Source organism: Gracilinanus agilis, chromosome 3, assembly GCF_016433145.1.
Source record: "Gracilinanus agilis isolate LMUSP501 chromosome 3, AgileGrace, whole genome shotgun sequence".
Lineage (NCBI taxonomy): Eukaryota > Metazoa > Chordata > Mammalia > Didelphimorphia > Didelphidae > Gracilinanus > Gracilinanus agilis.
Genome location: NC_058132.1, coordinates 159,703,519 through 159,731,103, shown reverse-complemented (window position 1 = coordinate 159,731,103; position 27,585 = coordinate 159,703,519). Strand labels below are relative to the sequence as shown.

General features: G+C 38.1%; 1 protein-coding gene across 4 annotated transcripts in view; it reads right to left on the bottom strand.

Annotated features, from left to right (window-relative positions):
• The window catches only part of ETS1 (ETS proto-oncogene 1, transcription factor), a 182,295-nt gene that overhangs the window by 36,028 nt on the left and 118,682 nt on the right, over positions 1 to 27,585 (bottom strand). For 3 of the 4 annotated variants that reach the window (XM_044668336.1, XM_044668337.1, XM_044668338.1), the window contains 2 exons: positions 2,962 to 3,081; positions 878 to 1,078 (listed from right to left, as the gene is read on the bottom strand). The exons of the other annotated variant lie outside the window; for it this stretch is intronic. In XM_044668336.1, the coding sequence (XP_044524271.1) occupies positions 878 to 1,078; positions 2,962 to 3,081 (321 nt within the window). The remainder of the gene's footprint in view (positions 1 to 877; positions 1,079 to 2,961; positions 3,082 to 27,585) is intronic. 4 annotated transcript variants of the gene reach the window in all.

Here is a 27,585-nt window from a genome sequence, read left to right as displayed (position 1 = left end):
CCCCAATGATACAAGCCCTCTGATAGATGTGATTAGATGTGGATCACTGCTGATTGCTGAATGTATTGGAAAAGAGAAAGGTAAGGCAGGAGGGCTGAATAGGGTCAGTGTCATAAATTACATGTGTATGTTCAGACTGTAAACAGTTTTTGTTTTTGTTTTTCGGAAAAAAAATTTAATGCCTTAGGTTAGAGATCAGTGCTATGGATAGGGCCCTAAGTTTTAAAAGAAGTTAAGGAATAAAACTTTGCTCTAGCTCAGAAATAAAGTCACATCCTTACAAAGAGCTCTGAAGACACTGGAAAGCAGAGCTCCATAAATTCACTATGGATCTAGAGGCAGCCAAGGATTTAGAAGCCAGGAAAAAATGATTAAGAAAGGCATATTTCAAAGTACTTTCAAGTAGTCAAACATGTTTTGATCCATTTTTCTCCATCTATATGGCCAAGGGTGTGAAGAGAAGAACAAGAGGCTGTAGACCTTGCTATGAGAAAGATGTTTTCCCTTTCCCCATGAAAGACGAGCAAATCAAGTAAGGGCAGAAAGGGGACAGATCCTAAGAATTTTGCCCTTTCTTGAGCAAGATTAGATGCCATATATGCACCTAAAGACCCCAAAAGAACTCTAAGGCTTTAGAGTCTACTAAACCCTTTAAGGTTTACTATCTAAATTCATACTTTTAAATTCACATTTTACTATCAAATGATTACATGAAAATAAGGTACTATGATCAAATTATTAGGCACTATGGTCATTTGAACTCTATTCAACCTTATCTGAATGGATACCCAGTGATATCAACATAGATTTACTGGTTCTCACATCTCTAACCCCCAAATTGGTTTCCACCAACCCCAGTCATTCCCTGCTTTGTTACCTTTCTGTAGGATCTCTAGATGCTCCCATAAGATGTCACCAACAAAATCTGGGGCCAGTTCCAAGAAGCAGTCTTTGCCCAAAGCACAAAGGGCAGCTCCACTCATGCAGAACTTCTGGAAGTTCACACCTTTCAGGCTGAACTCATTCACTGCCCACATTACCCAGTCACGAACATGGGTTTCTGTCCATTGCCGGGGATCTGGAAGAGAAGACAACAATCCAGCAGGTTTATCTTTTAATCCTTTGTTTCTGCCACTTGCTCTACTGAGTTCTAATAAATGGAGCTCAGCAAATATTATGACCACATTATTCATTTTAGAAGCCAATAAATAGGGGAAAAACTATTTTATAGATAAAACTTACAAATCAGTTATCAATGCTATTTTTTGGATATTCTTCCCCACCCCTGTATGATTCCCACCTTATTTTTATAGTTCTCCCATTTTACCAACTAGGAGAATGCCATAATCCATCTATAACTAACATACTTAGAGTATCCTCTACCCTTCATCAATCTAGACACATTCATCAATGAAAATGAAATATGAACAGAAAATAACAATTCCAGATTCAAGATGTATTAGTCTTCTGACTGCCTTACTTCTATTAGACTTACCCTAATCACTTTGATGTCCTAAACATGTGGATAAAATGCTTTTTTTTTCCATGACTATTTCAAAGTACATCTTTCTTTGCTCTGTCTTCCATCTCTCTTTTAAACTACAGTTCTTATTTTTAATTTTATTATTATTTTAATAACATTCATGACAGAGATAGATATTTGAATAATAATCATAATAATATTACTGTAAAATGACTAGATTGTGCAAAGTATCCTCCAAAGAATACACAAACCCCTTCCTCTAACCTCAACTCAGATTTCATAATTCTCAAAATATTAGTCATGACTCCAAGTTCCCATAAGCACACCAATCCTTGATGAACAGCAACAATGTGAGGGAAGATAAAATGTAGTAGGCATAGCATGCTCAACATCAAAATCTCACTTTGGTTTCTCTCTGCCACTTTGGTTTACAAATGGAAATTCAGTATGATTGGTAACCACATTATCCTGTATTGGATTACCATCTATGGTAAAGTGGTATATGAGGATGAATTTATATGGGAAGACAGGGAAGAAATTTTTATTTTTTTAAACCTAACTTCTGTCTTAGTACCAATTCTAAGACAGAAGGGCAAGGGCCAAGGGATTGGGGTTAAGCTTGGGGTGACAGCTGGGAAGTATCTGAAGCCTGATTTGAAACCAAGGTCCTCCCAACTCCAGGCCTGTTACTCCATCCACTGTACCACCTACCTGCCCTGGAATAAGTTTTTGTTAAGCACTAACTTTATGCCAGGCACTGTGCTAAGTGTTTTCAAGTTCTCCATATCTTCTTCTTCTGCAAAGGCTTAATGAAGTCTTCTCTATTTCTCTTTCCTATCTTTCCATAATCTATTTCCAAATAAGATCCATAAGTTTGACATGAGCAAGTCATATATATTTCTTCTAACAGTATAGAGATTTCAAAGATAGAAAACAACAGGGCCCAAAGTAATTCTGGCTTCTGTGACACAATCCGGCCAAGGAACATCTTGCAATGGTCCCAAAGATGATAAAGGATGAACACAGAGAGGCAGTGTGTAATAGTGGATAAAGAAACAGTGGGTCTCCGAGTCAGGAACCTCCAAGTTCAAGTCCTGTCTCTGACATATTGGATGCTTGACCCTGGGTAAGTCCCTTAACCCCTAGATGCCCCCCCCCAGGCAACTTTCTAAAAATACAAGTTGAAGACAAGGTGATGATCTGCATTAGTTGAAGACATCCCTTTCCAGAAATTTCCCACCCTGATAAAATCATGTCTGGTCAAAAGGGGAAGAAAAAAAGAAAGAGAGTGACCATGCAAGATAGCACTGGAGACTTTCAGAGATGATGAGATGTTAAACATTCCTGGTCTCTCAGAAAGCTAATGGTTGAGAGGGGGTGAGAGTTGCTGGGAAAAGACTGATGGCATGAATACCATATATTCCAACAGGCTGTAGGCCCAACCATTCTTTTCCCAAGAATGAAAGCATAAGGCATACCTTTGGGAATTCCCAGCCGTTGCTGCTCTTTAGTGAAACCACTGAAAGTGGCTTTCAGTGCCTGTGACATCATTTCTTTACTGCTTGGAGTTAAGAGGGGAACATCTGCACATTCCATATCTGTAAGAAGCAGAAAGAATACAAACAAATTCAATAATCAGAATTAAATAATGAATAAATAAATAGCCAGCCCAGGAGGCTCTTGGTTACAGAAAGGACTAAAGAAAGGGGCGGAAAGTCAAAGAAACACTTGGTTTAAATTTAGAGGAAATACATGAGACATCAAAGAGTCAGTATAGTCTAATGAATGGAGATCAAGCTTTAGAGCAGGAAAGATCTTCGGTTCAAGCTTCATCTCTGATGTATGTTAGCTCTGTGGCTCAGACTTCTAGTGCCCCAAGAAATTCCCTAAGACTCTAAGTTGTAGAGTAATAATCAATATACACAGAAAGAAATTTCCTCACCCCAATTCCTGGACAGCCAGTGTCTCAGGTCCTGACCAAAAATAAAAATATTTTTTAAATTATAAAAAATAAATATACATCTACTTGGAATTATTTCTATGAACAAATATATCTTGGACCTTATATAGACTATAGAATATCTAATCACTGCCAGAGCAATTTTATTCCATTCCAATTTAATCAATCCACATATGAAACATCTACGTACAAAGTTCTGTGCTAGACGCTGGCAAATCTAACCATAAAAATATTAGTGTCTTCCTTTTACTAAGAATATCAATCAATAAACACTTATTAAATGCCTACTATGTGCCAGGATGTACCTAATAAATATAAGGTAACTTAGGGGAAGGGAGAAGAATTTGAGGAAGAAAATTGTATTTTCCATAGGAGAGTAGAGATGAAAAGTTAATAACTGGGAAAGGTTTTATAAAGGAAGTGACACCCAAAGGTGAGTCATGACAGAAAACAGGGATTTTGAAAGGTGAAGATGAGAGGGATTGCATTTCAAGGATGAGGGATGTCGTATACAATTGCAGAAAGGTTTCCCAAGAATGAAAGCATATGGGATGGGATATGGACTTTGAAAACCAAGCTAGAAGGCTAAAATGTCCAGGATATAGAGTACCTGTAGGAGAGGAAGGTGAAATAAGGCTGGAAGTTAGACAAACTGGAGCTTCTTAAGTGTGAGGTTATTCATCATTTCCTTTGTTTATGCATCGTCCTTCCTATGCATCACCACCTAGCCCCTGTAGCATTAAGTGAAGTAGTTTGACACATAACAGCAAAGTAGACTAGTCTGGAGGTAGAAAACCTGAGTTTGAAATCACGTTATTAACTAGTTACTTTGAGAAGGCAAATTCATTTCTGCTTCCTGGGACTCAGTTTTCCCATCTATATAAGAAGTGGGAATATATTATCCCTAAGGTCCCTTCCAGCTTTAATTCTATGACGCCTTGACTAAAAGAACATAGATGTCTGGGTGAAATAAAATACCTTTGAGTTCAACCAAAAGTACAATTTATGACACGCTAATAAGTAAAGCAGAAAGATTAGGAAATGTCTTCTAGCTTTACTGGGATAACTTCTCTTAGACCTTGGCACCAATCCACTTTAATGTCAGAGGTCACTTGCCCTACCCTAACCTGGAATCTTTGGTCATTATTGTGAAACTGGTGGAGCTGAAAGTATGAGATAGGCTAAATAAGAGCACTCCTAATTATCAACCGTTAGATTTCAGAGAATTAAATGAAGCCTTAGTTCATTAGGTGCTATTAGTTTGGGGGGGGGGGCAACTGGAACAAAAATACCATCTGTAATTCTCAAAGTGAAGGGAGACTCCAATACAAGAGAATACTTGAAACAACTGTTGTCTCTGCTATTTGCCATTAGCAAAGCTGCAAGGAAACTGTTGAGGGTCTACGTATTGTTCCCAAAGGGAAAGAAGAATTGATATAGTTATTGTCCCAAGTCTTGTTCCAGTACTGGGGGTCCTAAAGTCCCAGGGAGTGGTTTTAGTTTGGGTCACTCTGGGACATGCCTTAAAATCTAATGGAAAAATCAACAATCCTCCAGGAAGGCTGACAAAAGATGGAAAATCCCAGATTGTAAGGCAGGGGGAGTGGGGGGGGGGGTATGGTGATTACATAAACATCAGTCCTTCAAACAATGAGCAATCAGTAAGTGAGTCACTAAGAAATACATAAATACACACATACACACACACACACACACACAGATGCTTTTTAAAAAATATATCGGCAATGAGGCTGATCCAGAAACTTTTGACCTTTGAAACTGAGACCTTGTCACTAGAGCCTAGTACCCTATAGGCAACCAGAAAGCTGTGCCCAAGGGCAAAGGCAATTTCTATTTTTAGAGAAAAAAAATTCAATAATAAAAAGGTACACCAGAATCTAAATAAATGTACTAGTTCAATGGAATTGTTCCGGTATGGAAGTGGTTAACTTCCCTCTCTTCACTCCTAGTCCTTTCCCAAATTGGTGATTTTAGGCCTTGTAAGTTGTGTTTTGTTTTGTTTTTTCCTCCATCTCCTTTCTTCAGATTTATGACTCGATGAAAAGGACTTTACTGAAGGCGGAAGTTGGACTGGACAGCACATGTGGAAAATATAGGCCAGGCCAAATGGTGGAGTAGTGGGTCTGCAGCTGATTGCCAAGTGGAGCTGAAGGGTGAAGTCAGCCAAGAGGCTTTTACCAAACAGAAGAGTTGGGGAAACCTGACCCCTGGAAGGGGAGAAGGACACAGGGTAATTGAGGAGGAAGGAGAAACACAGAGGTTCAACAGACATCGAAAAGGGGCTCCTTAGCTTTAGCATCTTATAACCGAATCCAAAGTAAAGGTCTGGACAATGCTGCTGAGCTGACAATTTTTTCCTCGGGTTGTTGCTTCCTGCCCGGAGAGCTTGCATTTCCAGGTTCTTGGTCATTCCCTTCATAGGAAGCAGCTGGGATTATTTTTACCCATCCACTTCAATGCCATCACCAACATACCCAGTTACCACCTTGTTAGCTACAGCTGCAGGATGGGCTCCAGAGGCTGAGCCCAACTCTGCTTCTTTGATTGAATAGAAAATGCCACATCTCTCTTGGAAAATATCTAATGACCCTGCTGATGAAAGAGCTATCCAAACCCACTGGGGACACCTGCACTTGGACTTGAGCTCCTTACGAATTATATCATCAAACCTTGATCCCAAAGGATTCAGGCAGTTGAGGTCAGAGCTTTAGCAGCATTTCTAAAGGATGAAAAGTATTAACTGTACCATAAGTACAGCTAATAAACACACATAACATAAGCATAAACATACACAGCAGTGGTTTTGCTTTTGTGCCTCAAATTACAAATTAATAAGTATGTTTATCAGCAAGCATATTTTATAAGCATGCTTATAAGTAAATAGACTCTTCTGTGAAATCACAAAGGAAAACTACTATATTACCTGGTTCGTGTTAATCATTATACTGATTAAGAACAATAGTGAGAATCAAATATAGGCTGAGAAATGAATATGGAGGGAGCAACAGTGTGCTCAGGTTTTATCACCTCTCTCAAAGGATCATTATCATACATTCTGGAAGAATCATTTCAGTTCATTCTAGATTTTTTTCTTTAGAATGATGTCATTAAATATTTCTATCTCTGTTTGATGGAAAGATACAGAAGTCTATCATTTACCAAAACAAATTAATAAATTTGCAAACCTACCAGAAACATTCACTTGCCTTTAATGATTCCTACTTTATTTTAAGCACCAATTATATTCAAGATATTATGCTATGTTCTGAAGGGAGGGGAAGAAGTATATGCAAAAATGATCAATAAGATAGGATCCCTGTCTTATTCTGAATAATTATAATATTAGTATTAGAACATCATGAATGATTACGATACAAATTAGAATATGATAAGTGTGCCTAAGAAGTAGAAAGTATTGGAAAGAGTGAAACAATGAAGAGATGGCTTCCAGAGAGGAGTTCTGGGGAAGATGGGACAGCTTGAGCTGCACCAGACTAAAACATTTTGACTTCCTTTGCTGGGCAATAGGGAGCCATTAATATTTTTCAAATAAGTAAGTGACACAAGCAGAGTTGTAGCATTAAGAAGATTATTCAATATTTCCAATTTGGAGAAGGTATTTGTCTCAAAGAACTAAGGACACTTCTGATGGTCATGAATCTCAATAATCTCCAGAAAGAAAATAGTAAAGTGAATTCTGCTGGCAATTCATAAAAGGATAGAGGATAGACTAGTGATTTCACTGGCCCAGGAAACTCTCTACCAATTCAGAGCAGCACCTTCTTTGCAACTAAGATGTTTAGTGCCCATCCCGGAGTCACAAAGCCATTTTGCATCAGAGGAGCACTTTGAACCCCCCAAATCTTCCTACTTTCAAGGTTTGGTCTCTAGCATTAAAAGCCTTGGCCTCTTCTTTTAAACTCTGGCCTAACTTTCTCATCCTCAAATCTATGTTAACCATGCATGGCTCTTATTCTAAGATTAAGCGAATTAAGATGAAAAGTGCCTTACTATATAAATGTGCTCTAGCTACTATTTTTGTTATTCTGTTATTATTATTAACAATATAATTATTGTTGCTCTAGAGAAATTGGTAAGTAAATGGTCTCTAGGTCTTTATTCTATGAAAACTGTATGTCCAAGCAGAGGCAATTTATAAGGTGTCTGTCCACATGGATGAGCCAGGATAAGTGAATGGCATTCTGAAAGCAGCAAAACATCTTTTTTTAATTTTAGTCAAATTTCAAACAAGTTTTTCCCCCTCCCTACTTCATGCATATTTCAAGGGTAATGTAAAACAAGGGTTTCAATTCACTCACATGTAACTCAGGATAAGAATTGTTTGGTTTCAAAGAACCCATTAAGAGGCTTCAGCATGTCTTTTTTTTTTTTTTTTAATGTTCTTCAAATCAGGAAGCTACATGTCACCAATGCTATACAGAATCTCAGTCTGTGATGACTTTGAATATGATGTGGGACTATTTCCCAAACCCAGCGAGATTCCTTCTCCCATCTCTCCCCAAGGAATCACTTGATGCAGGGCAATGAATGATCCCACAAGACAATCACAGGAATTGTATGGCTACCTGATGTGTCAGACACTGGCTCTATCTCTGTTCTTCCATAACCCTGCTTTATAGTCTCCCTCTTCCTACATGCTGGAGGGTAAGAAAAAGCTAAAAACTTTAACCCAGCACTTACACAATCCCTTAGAACATGGCTGGCATGATACCTTCCTAATAAGAAGGGAATATGTTCTTGTTTTGCAGGAAATAAGGAAAAGTTCTGAGAACTGAACCCTAAAAAGAGGCAGGGATCTTGTTCCTCAATGTCTTTGCAAATGAGACTCTCTGAAGAATCCAATTCCTTCTTAGTGCTGAGACCCAGAATCATATTGAACTGGCCTTTGAAGCATATGAATAAAAAGGGAATTAGGAGGTAGGTTATACCATTTTTCTTTACTGGGTTCACCTTTCTGGGTCACTTGAATTAGGAATTGTACAACTTGTGGCTCATAGAACCAATTTTGGGGAGTTTTCTTGTTTTATTTTGTTTTTCAAATAGATATTAAATAAAAAGGAACCATGAAGAAGCTTTCTGGTACCTATAAATATTTCATAATGAGTGAATTATTGAATGGGCAGTTGCTCTATTGGAATGGATAAGGCTCTAAAGAAAAGGCTTCAGTATTGCAAAGTTAGAGGACATGTTCTGTATCAAGACTCTACTGAGATCCTCAGCTGCTGGGAGGATCTGACAATTCACCAAACTGGTCCTAGTGAACTCTAACTTTGCCTCAGAAATGGTCTAACTCAACTTCTCCAACCCAAGACAAATTCTTCCACTATGGTTCTCTGTCTCTCTCTCTATCTGTCTATCTCTTTGTCTCACTGTCTCTGTATCTCATGGTTACTTCAAAGAAAAAATTTTGCATGAACACTTACTTGATAGCAATAAATCCAGAGAGAAAAAACTTATTACATCAAGAAGGCAGAAAAAATGTTGATTTTTTTTCATGTCTTTCTTTTCAGATTGTGTTCCTACGTTCATCCACCCAGCTCTTGTGACTGAGATTCATATAACTCAAGAAGCAATTCGGGAGAAATTGTTTTAAATCAAATTGTTAAAAATGAGACTACCTAATAATTCCCTTGGCCAAAAATGATGATATTGATCCATGTTCCCAAATTTCACAAATGAAATGAGCTAATAAATGTACCTGAGTGTTAATTCCAGAAGCACAAATCAGTTAAAAAGGGGATAGAAATCATAAAAAAACAACATGATATAAGAAATATTTGAGGCTTTGTTTTGGCCTGGTACAACTAGGCTACACATGCCCAAGATGAAGAAAAACTTATCTCTATAATTGTCATCTTTGAGATTTGCCCATCTTAAGGAAAGTTCAATGAAAAAAGAAAATTTGAATTTGAGTAAAAGAATAGCTAATTTATAAACCTAAGTGAGCCAAGTTTGAATCTCGGTTCTGTCTGCTACATAACATTTGGCAAATCTCTTTATTTCTATGGACCTCAGCTTTGTCATCTGTAGAATAGGTATACATACTTCCTAGGAGTATTGTGTAACTCTGTAGAGGTCTACCTGTGCAAAATATTATTTCTATTATAAATGAGTATTCTAGAACTGCCTACTTTCATTACCTCTTGTTTGTCAGATGGATAGAAAAAAAAGTTGAACGTGAAATGGTCTGTAACAAAACTTAGATATAGCGCCCTTTCTCCACCTCCATCCTCAGACCTATTCTGGTTAAGGAGAGCAGCATCTTTGCTGGAAAATCACCACTAGAACAAAAAGCATGAGAGGATCCATAAAGTTTCTAGATTGCAATGATTCAAGACAGGGAAAATAATGTTTCATTCTACTCCCTCCATCTAAATCTCATGCTATAATCCTTTTGTCATTTCGTGTATCAAAAGCAAGAGGAACAAAGATTGTGGAGGAGAAAACACTGGAAAAACAATTATAACACTTGGCTGCAATATCTCAGCATCACAGAGGCTCAGAGTTGGGAAGAAACTCAGGGACCAACCTGGATCTGAATAGAAACCCACTCCACAATAGCTATAACTATTGATCATCCAGTCTTTGTCTAAAGAGTTCCAATTACGGGCAAATCACTACTTCCCAGGCTGGTCCATTCTACTTTTAGATAATTCTGATTTTTAGGAAGTATTCCCTTATGTTGATGTATGATATATGTCTCATTGTTTCAGCAGTCCAGTCATGCACCTGCTCCAGGCAAAAGACCCCAAAATACCCAGCACCAATGAGTCTGTCACATTTCCCTTAGTACAATTTGCACTTTTTGTCTCTTCTTTCAAATAACATGCTAATGATTTTTGACACCTTTCTCAACCTTTTCTAAAGTCCCCAGTCAGCAGAACGTTACTCAAAAGGAGGCAAGAAAAGGATGGACAGATAATCCCCATTTCACCTTCTGATGACCTGACATGACCAAAAATGCAAACTTGGGTCTCTGGTTACAACCTCTTGGGCTCCATTGCCAGTCCACACAACCACTGACGGAAATTCACACTGTTTGGATGCAACATGCCAACTTGGAGGAAGATGCCACTTCTTAGAAGGAAGCTGCTCTGTGACAAAAAGAATGGTTCTAAGAGAAGTCAGCACACATCCTAGACTTTACAGAAAAATCATCTGGTCCTTGAAAAGTAGCCTGAGAAAGAAACCTCCAGATAGAAGTGGATTTAACATCTGTAGGAAGTGACCTCAGTCCATCTCCCTCCCCTTCCCCAAAAGGAGTTTTAACACATTATTCCCACTGAAGTGCTGAGGATTTGGTGACTCACTAGACTCACACATGGTTCCAATGAGCCCTTGACCATTACATGGTGGGGAGCAGGAAAAACAAATGAAAGCAGTTGTAATTCGGCAGCAAGAACTCAGACCTGCCAGACAAAGGAGTTCCAATGAGTTTTCCCAAATTCAGTCAGGCACCTGACATGAGAAAGCTATTTTTAATCGCTGGATTTATTTCTTTCCTATTCCCTCCTCCTCCACCTCAGCAAACTTTACTGAGTCAGGGCAAAACCCAAATCAGTTCCAGGTGTTTAGGGAAACCCAGAAGAGGCTCTTCCGTTTCATGATCCAAGCCAGAAAGCAGAACCTTCCCCTGGGCCCTGGAGCCAAGTTTTCTTGTTTCCCCTTAGAGCAGGTTAAATCTCCCATTTGCTTTGGGCAAATGGCCTCACAGGGGAAACAGCCAACTGAATGTCTGTGCCCATCTGGAATAGCTGCTGGATGCTGGGCTCTCTCAAGCAGCACAGAAAACATGGATAACATGTACCCAATGTTTGTTCATATGCCTATACTAAGCACTATAGACTACCTCCAAAGCATCCTGTCCCTTTTCTCAGAAAACTTTAATTCTGGTGTAATTTGTCAATAGGCATTGACAGGCTCACCATTCCCCAAGGGAGTATCAATAAGATGGAGAAACTGCCTTACACGTATCTTAGCAAGGCTATTAGTATTGGGGGGTGGGGTGGGGCAGGGAGTCTCTGGATATTTCCCAGCAACTAAGCAAAGAGAGAAAAGTGAACACAAAAAGTCGGTCCCCTGGGCAGAAGCCAACTGAAATGATCAATCTGTATTCTATTGTGTTCCATTACGATCCATCCCTTGGTAGGAAAAAGTCCCAAAAACTAGAATCTACCTTAAGAAGGGAGCGTATTATAAGAGTAAGGAGATTTTAAACTATGTCATATAAGAATCAGTGAAAGAAACTGGGGGTATTGAACCTGAAGAAAAAGAAAAAACTCAAAGTAGACCAAAAATCATGAATTTTGAGCTAGAAGAAACCTTAAAGATAATCTAAACTGACACCTCTATTTTTAAAAATGTTTTATTGATTTTTTTCTCTTCTATTCTTAAGATCACTATCCCTTCCCAATAACTCTTCCTTACCCCAAAGTCCCATCCTCAACAGAACCATAATTTGTAACAAGCATAATTAATGAAACAAATCAATAGATTGGTCATATCTGAAAACATATGCCTCATTTTTTAAAGACTAGAGCAGTTTAAGTACTAAAGAGTTCAGAGTTTAAAATAAGTAAATCTGGGTTCGAATTCTTCCTCAGACACTGACTAGTTCATTTTGTGACTTTTGACAGGTCACAACCCCAATTTGCCTCTGTTTCCTCATTTATAAAAGTTTAGGGGTGGTACTCAAACTTTGAAGTGCCTTTTAGCTCTAAATATATGATCTTATGACTTCTCTGTTAGGAGGCAAGGGCCATGCTTCACTACCCATCTTCTTAAGTCATGATTAATGACTATACTAATCAGAATTCTGAGGTGCTTCTTTGTTCTTTTATTGAACAGTAGCAATTATATAAAGAGTATTCCTGGTTCTTACTTCATTCTGCATAAGTCAGAAGAGTCATCAACTAAAGCACAATAGGTACAATCCAGTATAATATTTAGAACAAATTACAAATGATAGTCATCATATAAGTCCTCCCAATGTTCACAATTCTCCATGTTTGCCATTTCTTATAGCACAATAATATTCCCTTATGTTCACTTATTACAATTTCCTCAGTTATTCTTCAATTGATGACACCCACTTAACTTTTACTTATTTATTACTATAGAAATTATTGCAATTAACATTTTTGAACATATGGTACCTCTTTGAATGCTTTGCAATGGTATCACTGGACCAAAGAAGATAAGTGACTTTTTTGTGTAAGTTATCAATTCACTAATTTCATCAATAGTTCATTAGTGTGCCTGTATTCTCAGAGTCCCTTTTCATCTTTGCCCATCTACTATCAACCCTTTCCTTTTAGAGATGTAGAAAAAAGATTAGTTGATTAGCCCAAAGTGACATGTCATATATTAAAAAAACCAGGAATCTAAACCCTAGTTGTCTGTCTATAAATACCAGATTCTTTCCAGTTTACTACATGATTACTAATTACAAATATTTCGAGAGCTGGCATAGTGAAAGATTGGGTTTGTCCTATGTAACCTTAAAAGGGAAATTACAATTACTTGGCTAGAGGTTACAGGGAAAGACTTCAAAATATAATTCATATCTTTCTAACAATTAGAGCTATTCAGAATAGAATGTATAGGGTTGTAGGAAGTGGGGAGTTTCTTGACACTGGTGGTATGCAAGCAGAAGCTAAATGATCACTTGTAAGGGATGTCGAAGAAGGGATTCACACAGTGTGGTAGAACTAGATGCCCCCCAGGTCCCTTGCAACATTGAGTTGCTAGATATCTTCTCTTTTGTAACTACAATGCCTTTTTGATATGTCAACAATCCTCTCATTAAATCACTGTCAACTAATATGTCTGCCACAACTCTGGATCTTAGACCCTGAATTAAGCATTTCTCCCTTCTCCCTGACTCCATAGTCTGAAAAAAAAATTTTTAATGTCAAAGAAAATGTGACACAGAATGAAAATGTAACTTTCTGGTTCCTAAAACTATTTTCCATGTTAAGCATTTGGTGAAAATCAAATTGCACCTTTTCCTAAGCATTTAAGCCTTTAAGTTTATAAATCTCTTACATGTCATTTAAAGGAATATTTGCTCTAGGACATGAGATTCTCACTTAACTGGGATCACTTAAATATTTTGATTTAAAGAATCATTGAAGTCTCAGTTTTTATTTTTGCTTTTAAGAGAAAGTAATTTTGTACCAAAGGAAGACTATAATAATAGCTTTCAAATAAACTTTACACTTGTTTGTGATTTTGTACACAGTATTCATTTCTTACAACTACTCTTATTTTGGAGGGATCCCAAATTTTATAGTACAGGTCCTCTTCCTCCTTATAAAGTTCACAAGGATAAGAGTTATTCTACTTGGGTGGAAAATGCAAATGGAACCCTCCCAATTCCAAGGGCCTTCTGAATTTTACAACCAAATGGCTCTTCTCATCATTCAAACTTCTGATCCATCTCCTGCCCTGGACTTTCATCTAAAGTGCCATAAGTCTCTTGGAACCAGAAATGTCACAAAATAATTCTATTCTAGAAAGGATTTTTTTTTCAAAAAATCCAAAATCTTCTATTCTGCTGCTATCCCTCAATGTAATTTTAGTGGGGATTAGGAGGCTAATGCTACTACCAGTTTACCTCTACCATCTGAGGTGCTCATTAATTTGGGCAGGTATATTTTTAAAGAACTCTCTATCTCTGTCTGTCTGTGTCTCTCTCTCCTCCCTCTCCCCACCTCTTTCCTCCATATCTCTATAAATTGTAAAAGCCAGGAAGATAAATGAATGGAGAACATGAATATATTTCTCCTCGTTTGTTAAGGGAAAACAAGTTTTATTTGGAGGAAGGAATGCTTCTTAATCTCTAGCAGATTTCATAGAGACAGCTGCCACAGCCCAGAGACTTGAGACACTCAAAAGCTGCTGCCTTTCCTCCACTGAATTAGCCTCTCTGACCAGGAACATTTGCTGGTCTTGTGTGAAGGCTAGGCTTCAGGCCCAATTGGCATTCTGTTTGGAAAGCAAGGTGGGAAATAGAGGGTTTTTGAGAATGGAAAGGTCAGTTCAGTTGGGGAAGGTAGGAAATGAAGAGGCTGGGCAAAACGGACAACATGGGCAAAATAAATGGAGTAAAGACCATTTATTTAGGCTGGACCGGCTGAAGTTTTTCTGCACTTTTGAACTGTTTTCTCAAGGCCTGCCTCTCCCTCCTACGCAGGAAGCAAATACAGAGACCAGCATCTTCCAGTGAGGGCTCCTGTCTTCCAGACTTAGCCCCTGGGAAAAATCAGGAGGAGGTGGGACTTGGGAATGAGGAGAGAATAAGAAGAGAAAAAGAACAGAGTCAGGGAACAAGAGTAGAAAGTATAAATAGAATGTAGCTCGTGAGGAGATGCCTGTAGAATATCCCCAGCAAATGGTCAAGATGTATCTACTTGAAGATTCTACTGAGGGAGACCCTAATACCACAGCTTTTGGAGGCAACCGATTTCCACTTAGGGTAACCCATGGTTCAGAAGTTTGTGTTCACCCCAGTCTCAACTCCTTACTTCGAAAATCTAAATTTGCCTTTCTGAAAGTCCCACCAATTGCATTCTAGTCCCTCCAGACAAGAACAAGTGTAATCCTTCTTTCATATAAAATCCCTTCAAATACTTGAAAATAGTTATCACATCCTTTGCCAATATGCTAAGTGCTTTCAACTTATCCTTCAATAAGATAGTTACTGTCTTGGTCTCTTCCTCAGGACCCAGCCCCTGACTTTATAGACAAAGGAACTGAAGCTTAGAAAGGTAAGGGAAGCAGGATCATATCACCAATTATTTGCAGAACTGGAACTAGATCTCAGGTTTCCTGGTTACTGGACCAGTGCTTGCTTTCACTGTACCATACTCCCTCTCTTCACTATCACATGATTCTAGATAAATTTACTATGTGGTATATATGGCTAGAGAGCAGTTTGCTCAGAGTAAAAACTGAAAAACTGAGGCACAGAAAAGATGTCCTGAAGAGAGAAGAGTGCTCATACAGGATCTTGGTGTAGCAGAGTTAAGCTATGAAATTAAAGAACTTATCCTTTCAGTCTACTTAGGGGTTTGGAGTAAAGAGGCCACATTCGTAACCCCAAAGCGCACAGTCCTGGAATATACTATTTCCATAGATATTTTCTTGCCAATGGCGCCATTTTTTAATAAATAGAGCCCCAAAGAGCTTGAAGAACAGTCCATTCACCCAAAGATACACACAATAGATCATCTAATTCAGCAAATATTTCCTGCTATATAATTATCCCAGGTTTTTGATATTTCAATCAATCAATCAATAAGCATTTATTAAGCACCAATATATGCCAGGCATATCTCTAGATACATGAGATCAAAGTACAAAAAATGAACTCAACCCCTACTTGAAAGTGATTAAGAAAAAAGTCATCATTGGTCCATAATTTTTTTTAAACCCTCACCTTCTGTCTTAGAAGAGATAAATATCTCTTCTAAGGCAGAAAAGTGGTAAAGGCTAGGCAATTGGGATTAGGTAACTTGCCTAGGGTCACACAGCTAGGAATAATAAGGCTATATTTGAACATAAGACCTCCTGTTTCTAGGCCTGGTTCTCTAACCAATGAACCACCTTGCTGTCCTTCCATAATTTTTCAAAGCATTTATTTCCCTCATTTATTAATATGTTATATAAATATAGTTTTTAAAATTAGAAAAGATCCTATCCCCCCTCCAAGGAAAATCAAAAGCCCTGTTAGAGATGAAAGCTGGTCTTCAAAAACTCTCTATAGAGGAAGCTAAAACCCCACGCCTTGATGCTGCAGAAAGAAAAACAAAATGAACATTCTTCTTACATTCTGAAGCTTTTTTTATGCAGATGTGTTTTCCTTTTAGTAAATAAATCAGAAGAGAAAAACACACACACAGCTATCCTTACATAGTAGAACTACCTGCTCTTGACCTACAGAAAATTCAGAAACATTTCAACCCATTTCTACTAGTTCTGGGAAGAGTCAAGGGAAAGGAGGGAAGGAGAAACTGAATGCCAATGTGCAAACTACTGATGATGAAACAATGTCCTACAAAAACTGCCACAGGTCCCAAAATAGAAGCAAGTATTTGCCATCAAGAGTAGCACCTACCTCACAGGATTCTTTTGAGGAACATATTAGATAATATATGAAAAACTCTCTGCAAACTTAAAATGATGGAGATATTAGCTATCACCATCACCATAATTTTATGAAGATCATGTGCTATTCTTACACATCCAAAATTAGATGCATCCTCCTAGATAACACTGAACCATGTTTGCCAACCTCCTGAAAAGTAATTATTAAAAATAGTTTTAAATTTAGACGGCAGGAAGACCTGAGATCAAATTGAGTCTCCAGACCCTTCAGAGGTATGGGCAAGTCACTTAACCACTGTCTGACTCAGTTTCCTTATCTGTAAAATGAGGATAATAATTGCACCTACCTCCCAGGGTTATCATAAGGATCAAATAAAACAGTATTTATTAAATGTTTAGCACAATGCCTGGCACATGGTTGTAGGTCAATAGAAATGATTTTCTTTTGTTCAGCTATTTCAGTAGTGTCTGACTGACTATAACCCCATTTGGCAAAGGTACTGAAGTGGTCCACCATTGCCTTCTCGAACTCATTTTATAAATGAGAAAACTGAAGCAAATAGGGTTAAGGGACTTTCCCAGGGTCAAACAGCTAGTGTCTAAGGCTGGATTTTAACTCGGATTTTACTGACTCCAGAACCAGGGTTCTCTTCCCCTCCTGTGCCATATAGCTATCTAGCTATTCTTGATCACTGGATCCTAGAACTTGAAAGAGGGAGGTCACCTAGTCAGAGGAGCAAACTTTTCTACAACACCAACAAAGGGTCATTCAGTCACTGCTTGAACAGATTTAGTAATGGAGAGCTCACTACTTTTTTTTAAAGTTCTTTAAGAATCTTTATTATTTTTTAACTTTATTTAGAATATTTTTCCATGGTTACATGATTCATGATTTTCTCCTCCTTGAGTTCACCATTTTTTGAGGCACCCCATTCCACTTAGAGACAACTCAAACTGTTAGAAAGCTCTTTTTTATTATGAGCTGAAATCTGCTTCCCTAGCAGAACTCTAGACTCTAGCTCTGGCCCTGCCCATATACCAGTCAGGCAACCTTGGCAGAGTCCATTAACTGAGCTCCATATGTTAAAAAGAATGGGAGCAGGAGTCTCTCACAGTTCTTTTGGGGACTAAATAGGATGATAGATATAAAAGTACTTTGTAACCAAAAAGTGCTATATTATTAATATATTGTTCATTTATTATATAATATATAAATAATATAATTAACATGTGATTAATTATATCAGGCCTTACTATTGTTCCAAATTCTTTCCTTTGGACTAAACAGAATAAAGCTAATTCTTCTTTCATAAGACAACCTTTCTAATGTCTAAAGGCAGATGTTATGTTATTCCTAAAAACTGTTTTCTCCAGACTAAATATCCCCAGGTCCTTCTGCTATTCTGCAAATAAGGAGATCCAGGCCCTGCAACATCCTGGTTGTCTTCCCTTAAATGTCCTCTAGCTTATCCTTGTCCTTCCTTCCAAAAATATGATAGGATGAACAGGACTTGCTACTTAAAAGTAACTATCCCACAAGATAGTTGTAAGGCTCAAGTGAGATGATATAAAATATACATAAAAATATAAAGTATATAAAATGTCAGTTATGCTACAAGTGCCTGAATTATGATGACTGAAGGAAGAATGAAAACAAAAGAACAAATTCATGAGATATTATGGGAAAAGATAGGAAGGTACGTAGACTATGGATATGGAATATTGCTAGTACTGTCAGGTTCAACTGATGCATTGGTTAGTTTGCCTGAACTATTTTTTTTAACTCTTAGTTCCCATCTTAGAATCCATAATTCGTATTAGTTCTAAGGCAGAAGAGAAGGGCTAGGCCACTGAGGGCAAGTGACTTGCCCACGGTCACAAAGCTAGGTAGTGTCTGAGGTCAAATTTGAACCTAGAACCTACTGTTTCTAGTCTTGACCCTATCCACTGAGCAACCTAGCTGCCCCACCCTGTTATCTTTTTTTTTTCTTTTTTGTTACAAGAGAGAGCTCACTGGTAGGGGAGCTGAAATAATATTTTCAGAAATGAAATTGATGTCAAAACAAAATATTAATAATTTTAATTACAAAAGAACTGAGGACCTGATTAATGATGGGAATGGAGAGCCAGGATGATAGAATTAAAAATAAATTAAATAAATTAAAAACAACAATAAAAATAAATTAAATGAATTAAAAATAACAATAATTAACATTTATATATTTATATAGGGTTTGCAAGACATATATCTCATAAGTTTATAGACTTGAGTGACTAGAAGCATAACAATGCCATCAATAGAAACAGAGAAGTTAGGAGAAGAATATATTTGGGGATTAAGATAAAAAGTTCAATCCATCCTAAATCTATTCAAAGTGTTATCATTTAGTTTGCATTTCTCCACTTTGGACTATGAAATAGATTCTGAATCTTGCTCTCTATTAAGCTGATTCTTTATTAAGAACCAGAATTATAGAATATTTGAACTAGAAAGGCTCTTTAGAAGCAATGGTATGCTGGAGCCAGACTGAAGTGCCAGCTCTCCAGAACCAAATGTTAAATCTTTGGTATAGGTATTTACGCTTTGGAAATCCACAAATGCTACAAATCAGGATTTGATTTATTGTTTTATTGATTATCTAAGGCTTTAGAAAGTAGGTAAGAAAATCTTAATAATGCAGATTAAATTCAAAAGCCCCATTTACCAACACACCACTACTTAGAGATCATCTAATTCACTCTCTTCCTTGTACAGATGGACTCACTCAAGATTACTCAACTAGTAAATGACAAAGCTGAGACCTAAACCCAAGTCTTCTGACCCCAAATCTAGCCCTCTCCACTTGTAAGACAATCTCTAGTTTCTCTTCCAATTTTTAGGATTCTTTCCACTGGAAGGAAGGAGTGCCACACTCAAGAGTGAAAGGTCCTTGAATTGTATTCTGTCTCTGACTCTGAATGTGTAAACCATGGGCAAATCACTTCACCCTTTAGATACTCACTTTCTTCATTTATAAAATGTGGAGAATGCTATCTGGAGCACCTATTTTATTGTGAGATCAAATGAGGTCATGAATAGAAAGTAGTTTGCAACATTATCGTGAAATACATCAGGTGTTAATTGTTATATGTTTTTTAGTTAAATAAAAGTAAATGTTGTTATACCAATGTCCACAAGAACTTTGTGAATGACTGCCAAGTGCCCTGCTGAAATCAAAATGCACTATATTTACAGCATCCCCCTGCCCCACTCACTGAGGTCATCTGTACCCTAACACATCTTCCTTCCCACACACATCTTGCCAAGTTTTGTCAAGCTGTGGGGTGTAAGACATACACAGCACCAATGCAAAAATAAGGATAAGTGGAATTCAGAAAGCTGCACAATAAGGGAGCAGTTGTAATTACAAAAAAGCTTTGAGGAACAATGAGTAGTTATAGAACAATAGATGCAGACGAAGTCTTAATCTATTTATATCTGCCAGTCAGTCTCAGCCAGACAGGAGGAACTGGACGTCTGCCCTTTAAGCACGTCTCCAACTGGACCTGAGTTAGGAGGTCACTGAGACAAAAAAAAAAAAAAAAAAAAAAAAAACAACCTTGCTGCTGGAGGAGGGGAATAGGGAGTAAAAAGTCCTTTTTTTGTGCATATCCAAGTTCTTTGATCCCTTAGGATCTCTTTAGACCATGGGGTTTGTAACCTGTTTTGTATCATGGAACCATTTGGTGTTTTGGTGAAGCCTTCTCAGAATAACATTTTGCTTTGAATGCATAATGGAAGGAAATGCTAAATTTTGGAAGTAGGTAAAATAAATAATTTTCCCATCTGAATTCCTAGACACCCCCTGAAATCTATCCACAAACTATTTGGGGATCCACAGAACCTCATATTAAGAACAACTGCGTTAGAAACTCTAGGATGGCTAATCACCTTTTGCTGTAATGCACAGGTCAGGGATGGGGCAGCTATTCAGAAATAATATAGGCACAAAGAAGGCAAGATCATGCTATATAGACCAATGTAGAATACAGATGACCAGCAATGTTCAGAAATGTCACAGTGCAAATTCTTGCTCAGACTGGACTCTGATGAGTTCTGAAATCCCTTTCAGCTTTCTGTTTAGAAAAGGGAAAAAAGTGCAGGGTAAAATAAGCCAGTATTCCAAGATTAGCTCCTTTGGGTACAGGAGAAAAACTAAACAAACAAAAGTACTAATCACTGACTAAACCCCAAGTGACAAGAGGTAGAGAAAATTAACTAAATAAGTAACAATCATGGTAAAGAGAACACTGGACCTGAAGGCTGGAGACCAGGGTTGAAATTTTGGTCTGACACTAGTCCTATAACTGTGGGCAAAGCTCTGTTCACTTCTGTAGGCCTCAGTTTCTTCCTTTGTAAAACAAAGATAACAAAACTTGAATTACCACTCTCATAAAATTATTATAAGGAATATACTTTGTAAACCCCACAGTGCTAGAAAAATGTGCTCTACTATTATAATTTACTATTTTTGCTATCAGTAGAAAGGGGCCTATGAGGCAGATTTCCAAAACTCACCTTGCCTTTTCTTTAGTTCATCTCTTTCTGACAGTTTCTCTGAATCTTTGGAAAGTTAAACTCTGACTTTAACAGCTTTTAGAGTGATAATCAGCTCTAATCCTCTCTAAATACCTCACTAATATTCCTAATCCCCCTCAGGATTGCCAAAAGGCCAGCAATAGTCAGATAAACCTGAAAGAGATACCAAATACTGAATGAAAGGCATCTGGGTGAGGTAAAAAGCAAAGACAAGTTGGGTTTAAGGCATTATAACTCAGTCATGACCTCAGAGGTGATTTTCCATTAACAATTTTTCAAAACAGACTACTCTCTATGATAAAAATAATGATAATAACTTATATTTACATAGCACTTTAATATCTAAAAAGGACTTTATAAATATTATCTCATTTTATGCTTATAACAACTTTGGGGGTAGGTGCAATTATTATCCCTATTTTACAGATAAAGGAACTGAAGCAGACAAGGGTTAAGTGACTTGTCCAGAGTAACACTTCCAATTTGTGCCTGAGAACAAATTTGAAATCCAGTCCTGATTCTAGTTCCAGCACTCTACCCATTGTACCATCTAGCTGTCTAGAATGAGCATGCTGTGTCATGTTTTCTTAAGGTTTAATGAAAGGTCCCACTGTTGATGTCTGGGAATCCCAATCCCAAAATCAAAGCCCAAACTTCCAAATTTCAAAATCAAAGCCCAAACTTCCAAATTTCAAAATGGTCTGAATATAATAAGGAGATGTATTGAGCAGTAGAACTCCCACTTCATAATTTGTCATAAGAATTAACCAACAGAGACAGTTTCTTCATAATTCTAACTTCAACACTACTCCTGAGTCAAGTCAGCTGGGTGGGAAGAGCCAAAACATTTATCATCTCCCTAACATCTCAGTCAATCTCACTACATCCCCTGAGAGATTATCTGGTAAGTGTTAATATTCCAATTTTATAGATTAAGAAACTGAGCCACACAGCTGGTGAGCGTTCAAGGACTACAAAAGGCAGTTAATGGTCAGAAATGGATCCCAGGGCCCTTATTTCCACTCTACTCCACTGGCCCAAACAGTGTATGAACCAATATCCTGGAAATGAAGGCAATCTGTGTAGCAATGTGGCAAACAAAATGGATCAGGGCAACTGAAATAGAAGTAAAAGTGTAATACATGAATAACGAAGAAACATATCTGGGTTAGAGAATCTGGCAGAAACAAAAAACTGAATGAATTGTTTGACTCACAAAAACCCCATAAACATCAGAACTCTGAGAGGTAATGTAAATTCCTATCATCCTAAAGGAACCACTCTACTGCCTTATTTTAACAAGTATTGCTTCCTCCCTTCTTAGACATAATCTCTATTCTCCTCTTCTCATTACATGCTCCCAAAAGACAAAAGTTCATTCCTCTGACTCTCCTAGAACCTTCTGTCACCCTTGCTGATGGAATCATTCCCTTATAATTTAAGAAACCTACAGAAAACTTTATCCTGGGAGACTGGCCAGTGTGAATTGACATTAGAAGAAATATTTGGTGGGAACTTGAAAGAGTCTTTTCTCTGGATCCTAGGCTTCTAGATCATCTATTTTAAACTTACCTATAGTTTAGAATCTAACCTGAATCTCAGGGCTTGCAAAAGAAGAGAGTGACAGTCATTTTGGAGTTTGTATACATAACAAACATTGTTTTGTAACTTCAGAAACTTATAGGACAGGCTTTTCAAAGACATATTTAGCTCTGCAGAGCAACTGGAAATCCTACTATAAACTGGCCAGATTTAAGGAATGAGTGATTCAAGATTGCCAGTAAAAGTCACTCGCATGGACTACCAGAAATAAGGATACACAGAGCTTTGCCTCAAAAAGGTCATCAGGACCTCTCCATAACTTAATTGATCGTTTGTCTGATTGACTATAGCTGAGGCTCTGCCCAAGCTCACCGCAAGAGATGGAAAAATTGAGTTCAAATCCAGCTTCAGACTAGCTGTGTGACCCTGGGCAAGTCACTTTATTCCCATCATCCTCAGTTTCCTTACCTATAAAATGGAGATAATAATAGCACCTTCCCTCCGAGTTGTGAAGATCAAATGAGATGATATTTGTAACATGCTTTGCAAACCTTAAAGCTCTATATAAATGCTAGCTTTAATTATTACCTAATCTCTTAGCTTTTGCATTTGCTTATAATCTTGGACAACCACCATGTGCACCTCACCTGATACTTTTTCTTACTGCTATTTCTCCATTCTGCCTTTATTATGGCTACATGAAGCACAAACGCCTACCCCAGGCCAAATAACAGAGCAAAAGAATTTATAGAATTTGCTATAAAATTTTAACAGTACTTCTCCTGGTTGAATATTTTCTTCCTTGGTAATTCAGTGTATGTGGGCTGAACAAGGAACAGGGGAATGGTAAAGAAAGGAGAGCAAAGATCTGACAATGAAGGGGAGTCATGAACTATCCTTTATTTCAAAATCACAAAATTGTAAAGGATTTATGGTCCAAACCCCTTGTTTCCCTTTGGCTCCCATGCTATATTAATACCACCCCTACAATAACTCATCAACCTAGAATGGGTTATTCTTGTTCACAAAGATAGAATTGCATAGAAATTAGAAAGAGAATCGACTTTCTGACACAGAGGTGATGGATATAAAGTGTAGAGAGAGACATATTTCTGGACCTGACCACTATGTGAATTCATTTTTTTCTACTGTGCTTATTTTTACACGGGTTTGCTTTCTTTTGTTTTTTTCTTAATTTCATGGGAAACGGTTAGCAATAGTATTGCCAAAAGAAAAGTAATTGAAATGTTTTTACAAATATGCAAAAGATAAAAGAAGAAAATTTAGAAGAAAATGTAGGTATGAAAGTTTTGAAAGTAGTATGTGGAATTTATTTTATATATTAATATCATAATTTATATTATTACATTTTAAAAGGAAGCAGTATGAAACAGATCCGCAATTTCGTGTGGAATCCCCTTTTATGTTTTGAATTTTAAAATTTGTTATTTAAATTCAGAATGTTTTAATTTTTAAAAAGACAGGAAGACACAGTACTAGATCTTAAACTGTACTATAGAACAGTGGTCATCAAAACAAAATGGTACTGGCTAAGAAAAAGACAGGAAGATAATGCTTCCTATACAAGACTAAACAAGCAATATACAAATTCTCCTATTCTCCTATGATCTGGGAAGGCCATTTCCTTTGGGTTTTTGCCATGACATATTCACCAACTAGATTCTTAGGTCCAAGTCACTGAAACAGTCCATTTAGAAGTCCAAATCATAGCAGATTTGGGATTCAACATTATTTCCTTCTTATACCCTAAATTATGAGTTTATATTCTAGGTTGTGAGATATTACAATGGAAAAATTCATTGTAAAGAGGGAGGTCCAAATAGCATACTAACGATTCAACGGCAATCATAGAATAATGAGGGCAGAAGGGACCTTAGAGATAAGCCTTTGTTTTACTGATAATTAAATTGAAAGTCAGAGAAGTATCCTTCTCAAGATCTCAGTAAATGGCATGACTGGAACTATGACCTGGAAATCAGCCACTGATTTCCATTACATCACATTATCTTCTAACATCAACTTCTTTAAAACATCTTTCATGGGCCGCCTAATTTTTATCATACTCAATTCACTCTGGCTACTCCTGACAGTCTAGCCAGAATGAAAAGATTCTACTTTTAAACCTAGTGAAGGGGACTTTTCATGTTAGCACTTGCCTAGATGAAAACAAAAAGAGAAGAGAGAAAATTCTGGAATCTTAAATGTCTAGCTCCTAACAAAGTTATTCAAAGGTGCTTGAATGCAGCATTCCAGCACTATAGTTTTCAGATGAAGAAATTGAGTCATAGAAAAAAGAAAGGGGAGAGAAAAGGGGAATTCTCCAGGGAAGGGGGACAGCAACTTTGTGACAGTGCTAGGATATGATTTTAAAGAACCTGTTATAGGAATGTTGGATATCAGTAGATCAATTCACCCTGGCTATTCTTGACAACAGTCAAGCTGTTCTCAGTTATGAATAAGGCCACATTCCTAACCCAAAAGAGTTCAGCCCTGGGACAGAGCAGTTCCAGAGGCAGTCCAAGCCACCCTTTCTTACTAATGGCTTTTACACAGAAATGAAAATAGTCATGAAGAACTACAAGGACAGTGCATTTACTACCTAAGGATATACCTATTAGCTAAGCTGTAGTAAGGGAATGTCCTGCCTCAATAAATTTCACTCACTATATAGATCCTGTAAGTTTTTCTTCCCCCCTTGATAATGCTGTCTGAACCCACCAGACTTTAGCAAAGACAAGTAAATAGTGTCAGGTACTCCACTGATCCCACAGATGCCCCTGTGTCTAGCCTAAGCCAGCCCTAGAGCAGACAGCACCGGATGCCTTTTTCAGCAGCAAACCCAAGAGGATGGTAAGTCGCCAGGCGGCCCCAATCTCCAGATCGATGCGCTTGATAGGTTTGGGGATAAGAGGAAGATGATCAATGATTATGGGGGAGGGGACCACAACTACTCCCCTAATGCCTGGGTCAGGTGGGAAAGGGAGAGAGACTGTGGGATAAAGAGCTCTCATCCCTAGCTAACAAATGACTGCATATCATCCGGAAGCTATTAGGAAATTACAGCCACCACAGCCTCAAGCTTTCCCCTGACTGAAGTGCCTTCCAGCAGCCAGTGAAAGGGCTCATTATCTCTGTAAAGACTTGGAGTCCTGACCAAGAGGATCTTTAAAATAAAGACTGAGCTTAGACTGAAAAGAGGAGGGAGTGCACTCTTACCTATGAGCATAAAGTAACAATTCAGAGAGATGCAGGGGCCACCCACGTGAGTACCCAGAGAATCAGGGGGAAACAGGTAGAGGAGCACAGAGAGCAGGCAGGTGCCCTACTTCAGAAGTCAGTTCCCTTCATTTCACTTCTACAAACACTTATTATTAGTTTTCCTCCTCATTTCACCTGCTGGCCAACCTACAGTCAAACTGTTTAATTTCTTCGCATCCTGCCTCCTAAATCAATTCAATTAGGCAAGCATTTATTAAGTGCCTATGGCATACTGGGTTAAGTGCTAAAGGGATGGAGACAAAAATGAAAAACAGTCCCTGTCCTCAAGAAGCTTACATTCAACTGTACTACGCAGGTATATCTAATATCCCTAGGATTAGAGAAATGACACTAGCATACCAAAAAAATAAATAGGGCAGCAATCAAGCTAGACAAAATTTCCTAAACAAGATATGGGACAACTGAGAAAGACTACTGTGAAGAGAGGAAGCTGTTAGTGATGCAGATATCATCCATTCAAACTCTACCCATGTAAAAAAAATTTTGTCTAACCAAATCCCACGGCAAAAATGAATGCCCCAATTTCTTTTTTTTTTTTTTAACTCTAACCCTCCACCTTAGAATCAATACTGTGTATTAGTTCCAAGGCAGAAGAGTGGTAAGGGCTAGGCAATGAGGGTTAAGTGACTTGACCAGGGTCACACAAGTAGGAACGGTCTGAGGCTAGATTTGAACCCAGGATCTCCTATCTCTAGGCTTAGCTCTCAATCCACTGAGCCACTCAGCTGCCCTGACCCCCAACTCCTATTTCAAGAGTTCTGCTTAGTGCTCATTTTATAAGGTTTTCAAAGGAATGAAGATGAAAGTCACCATCTGCCTCTGACAAATGTCACCCCTCAGAACCCAAAGGATGTGTAAGAAGGGCTCAGGTGGCAGGAAAACTGAAACAAGCTCTAGCCTGCCCAGCAAATACAATGATCCGAGGTATTTCCCGAACTCAGTGGAAATGCTGCTCCAAGGAAGGCCCAGTCACTGACTTGTTTGTAACCAAAAAGGGATCTTTTCGGAAAATTCTTTTCCAAGACAGATCATGAGTTTTGTCTCTCGGAATGTACCACAGCAGCTCTGATTGGTCCCTCAGCCCTGACTCAAAAGTCAGCATTCTCCACCCTCGGATGAGTAAATAAATGGACATCGAGAATGAAGTGGGGGGAGGAAGAGGGGGGGGGGGGTGGAAGGTGGAAGAAGGAGTATCTAAGAAAAGCAACAGCCAGAAGTGCCTTGGAGGACGTGAAAGGGGGCAAGAAGAGGAATCCTGTTTTCACTTCTATGGATAGGGAAGATGAAAGAGACTGTATTTCAGAGACAGACCGTACTACAGGACTCAAAGAAATAACTCTGAGTCTAACACACGCACTCCAATTGGGAGAGGGCCCTGGCTTGGCAGCGTGCTCATTGCAGCTTTATAATACACTGAATTAGTCACTGGATTAGCAAGCTCATTTACACACACTGGCGCACAGCTGTTTAAAGACACAGGATCCCCTTTTCTGGAGGCCAAATCCTGGCTTTAAATCAACAATTGCAATTGACAGCTGGCAAAGATGAGAGGTACATGCTTCTCAGAGC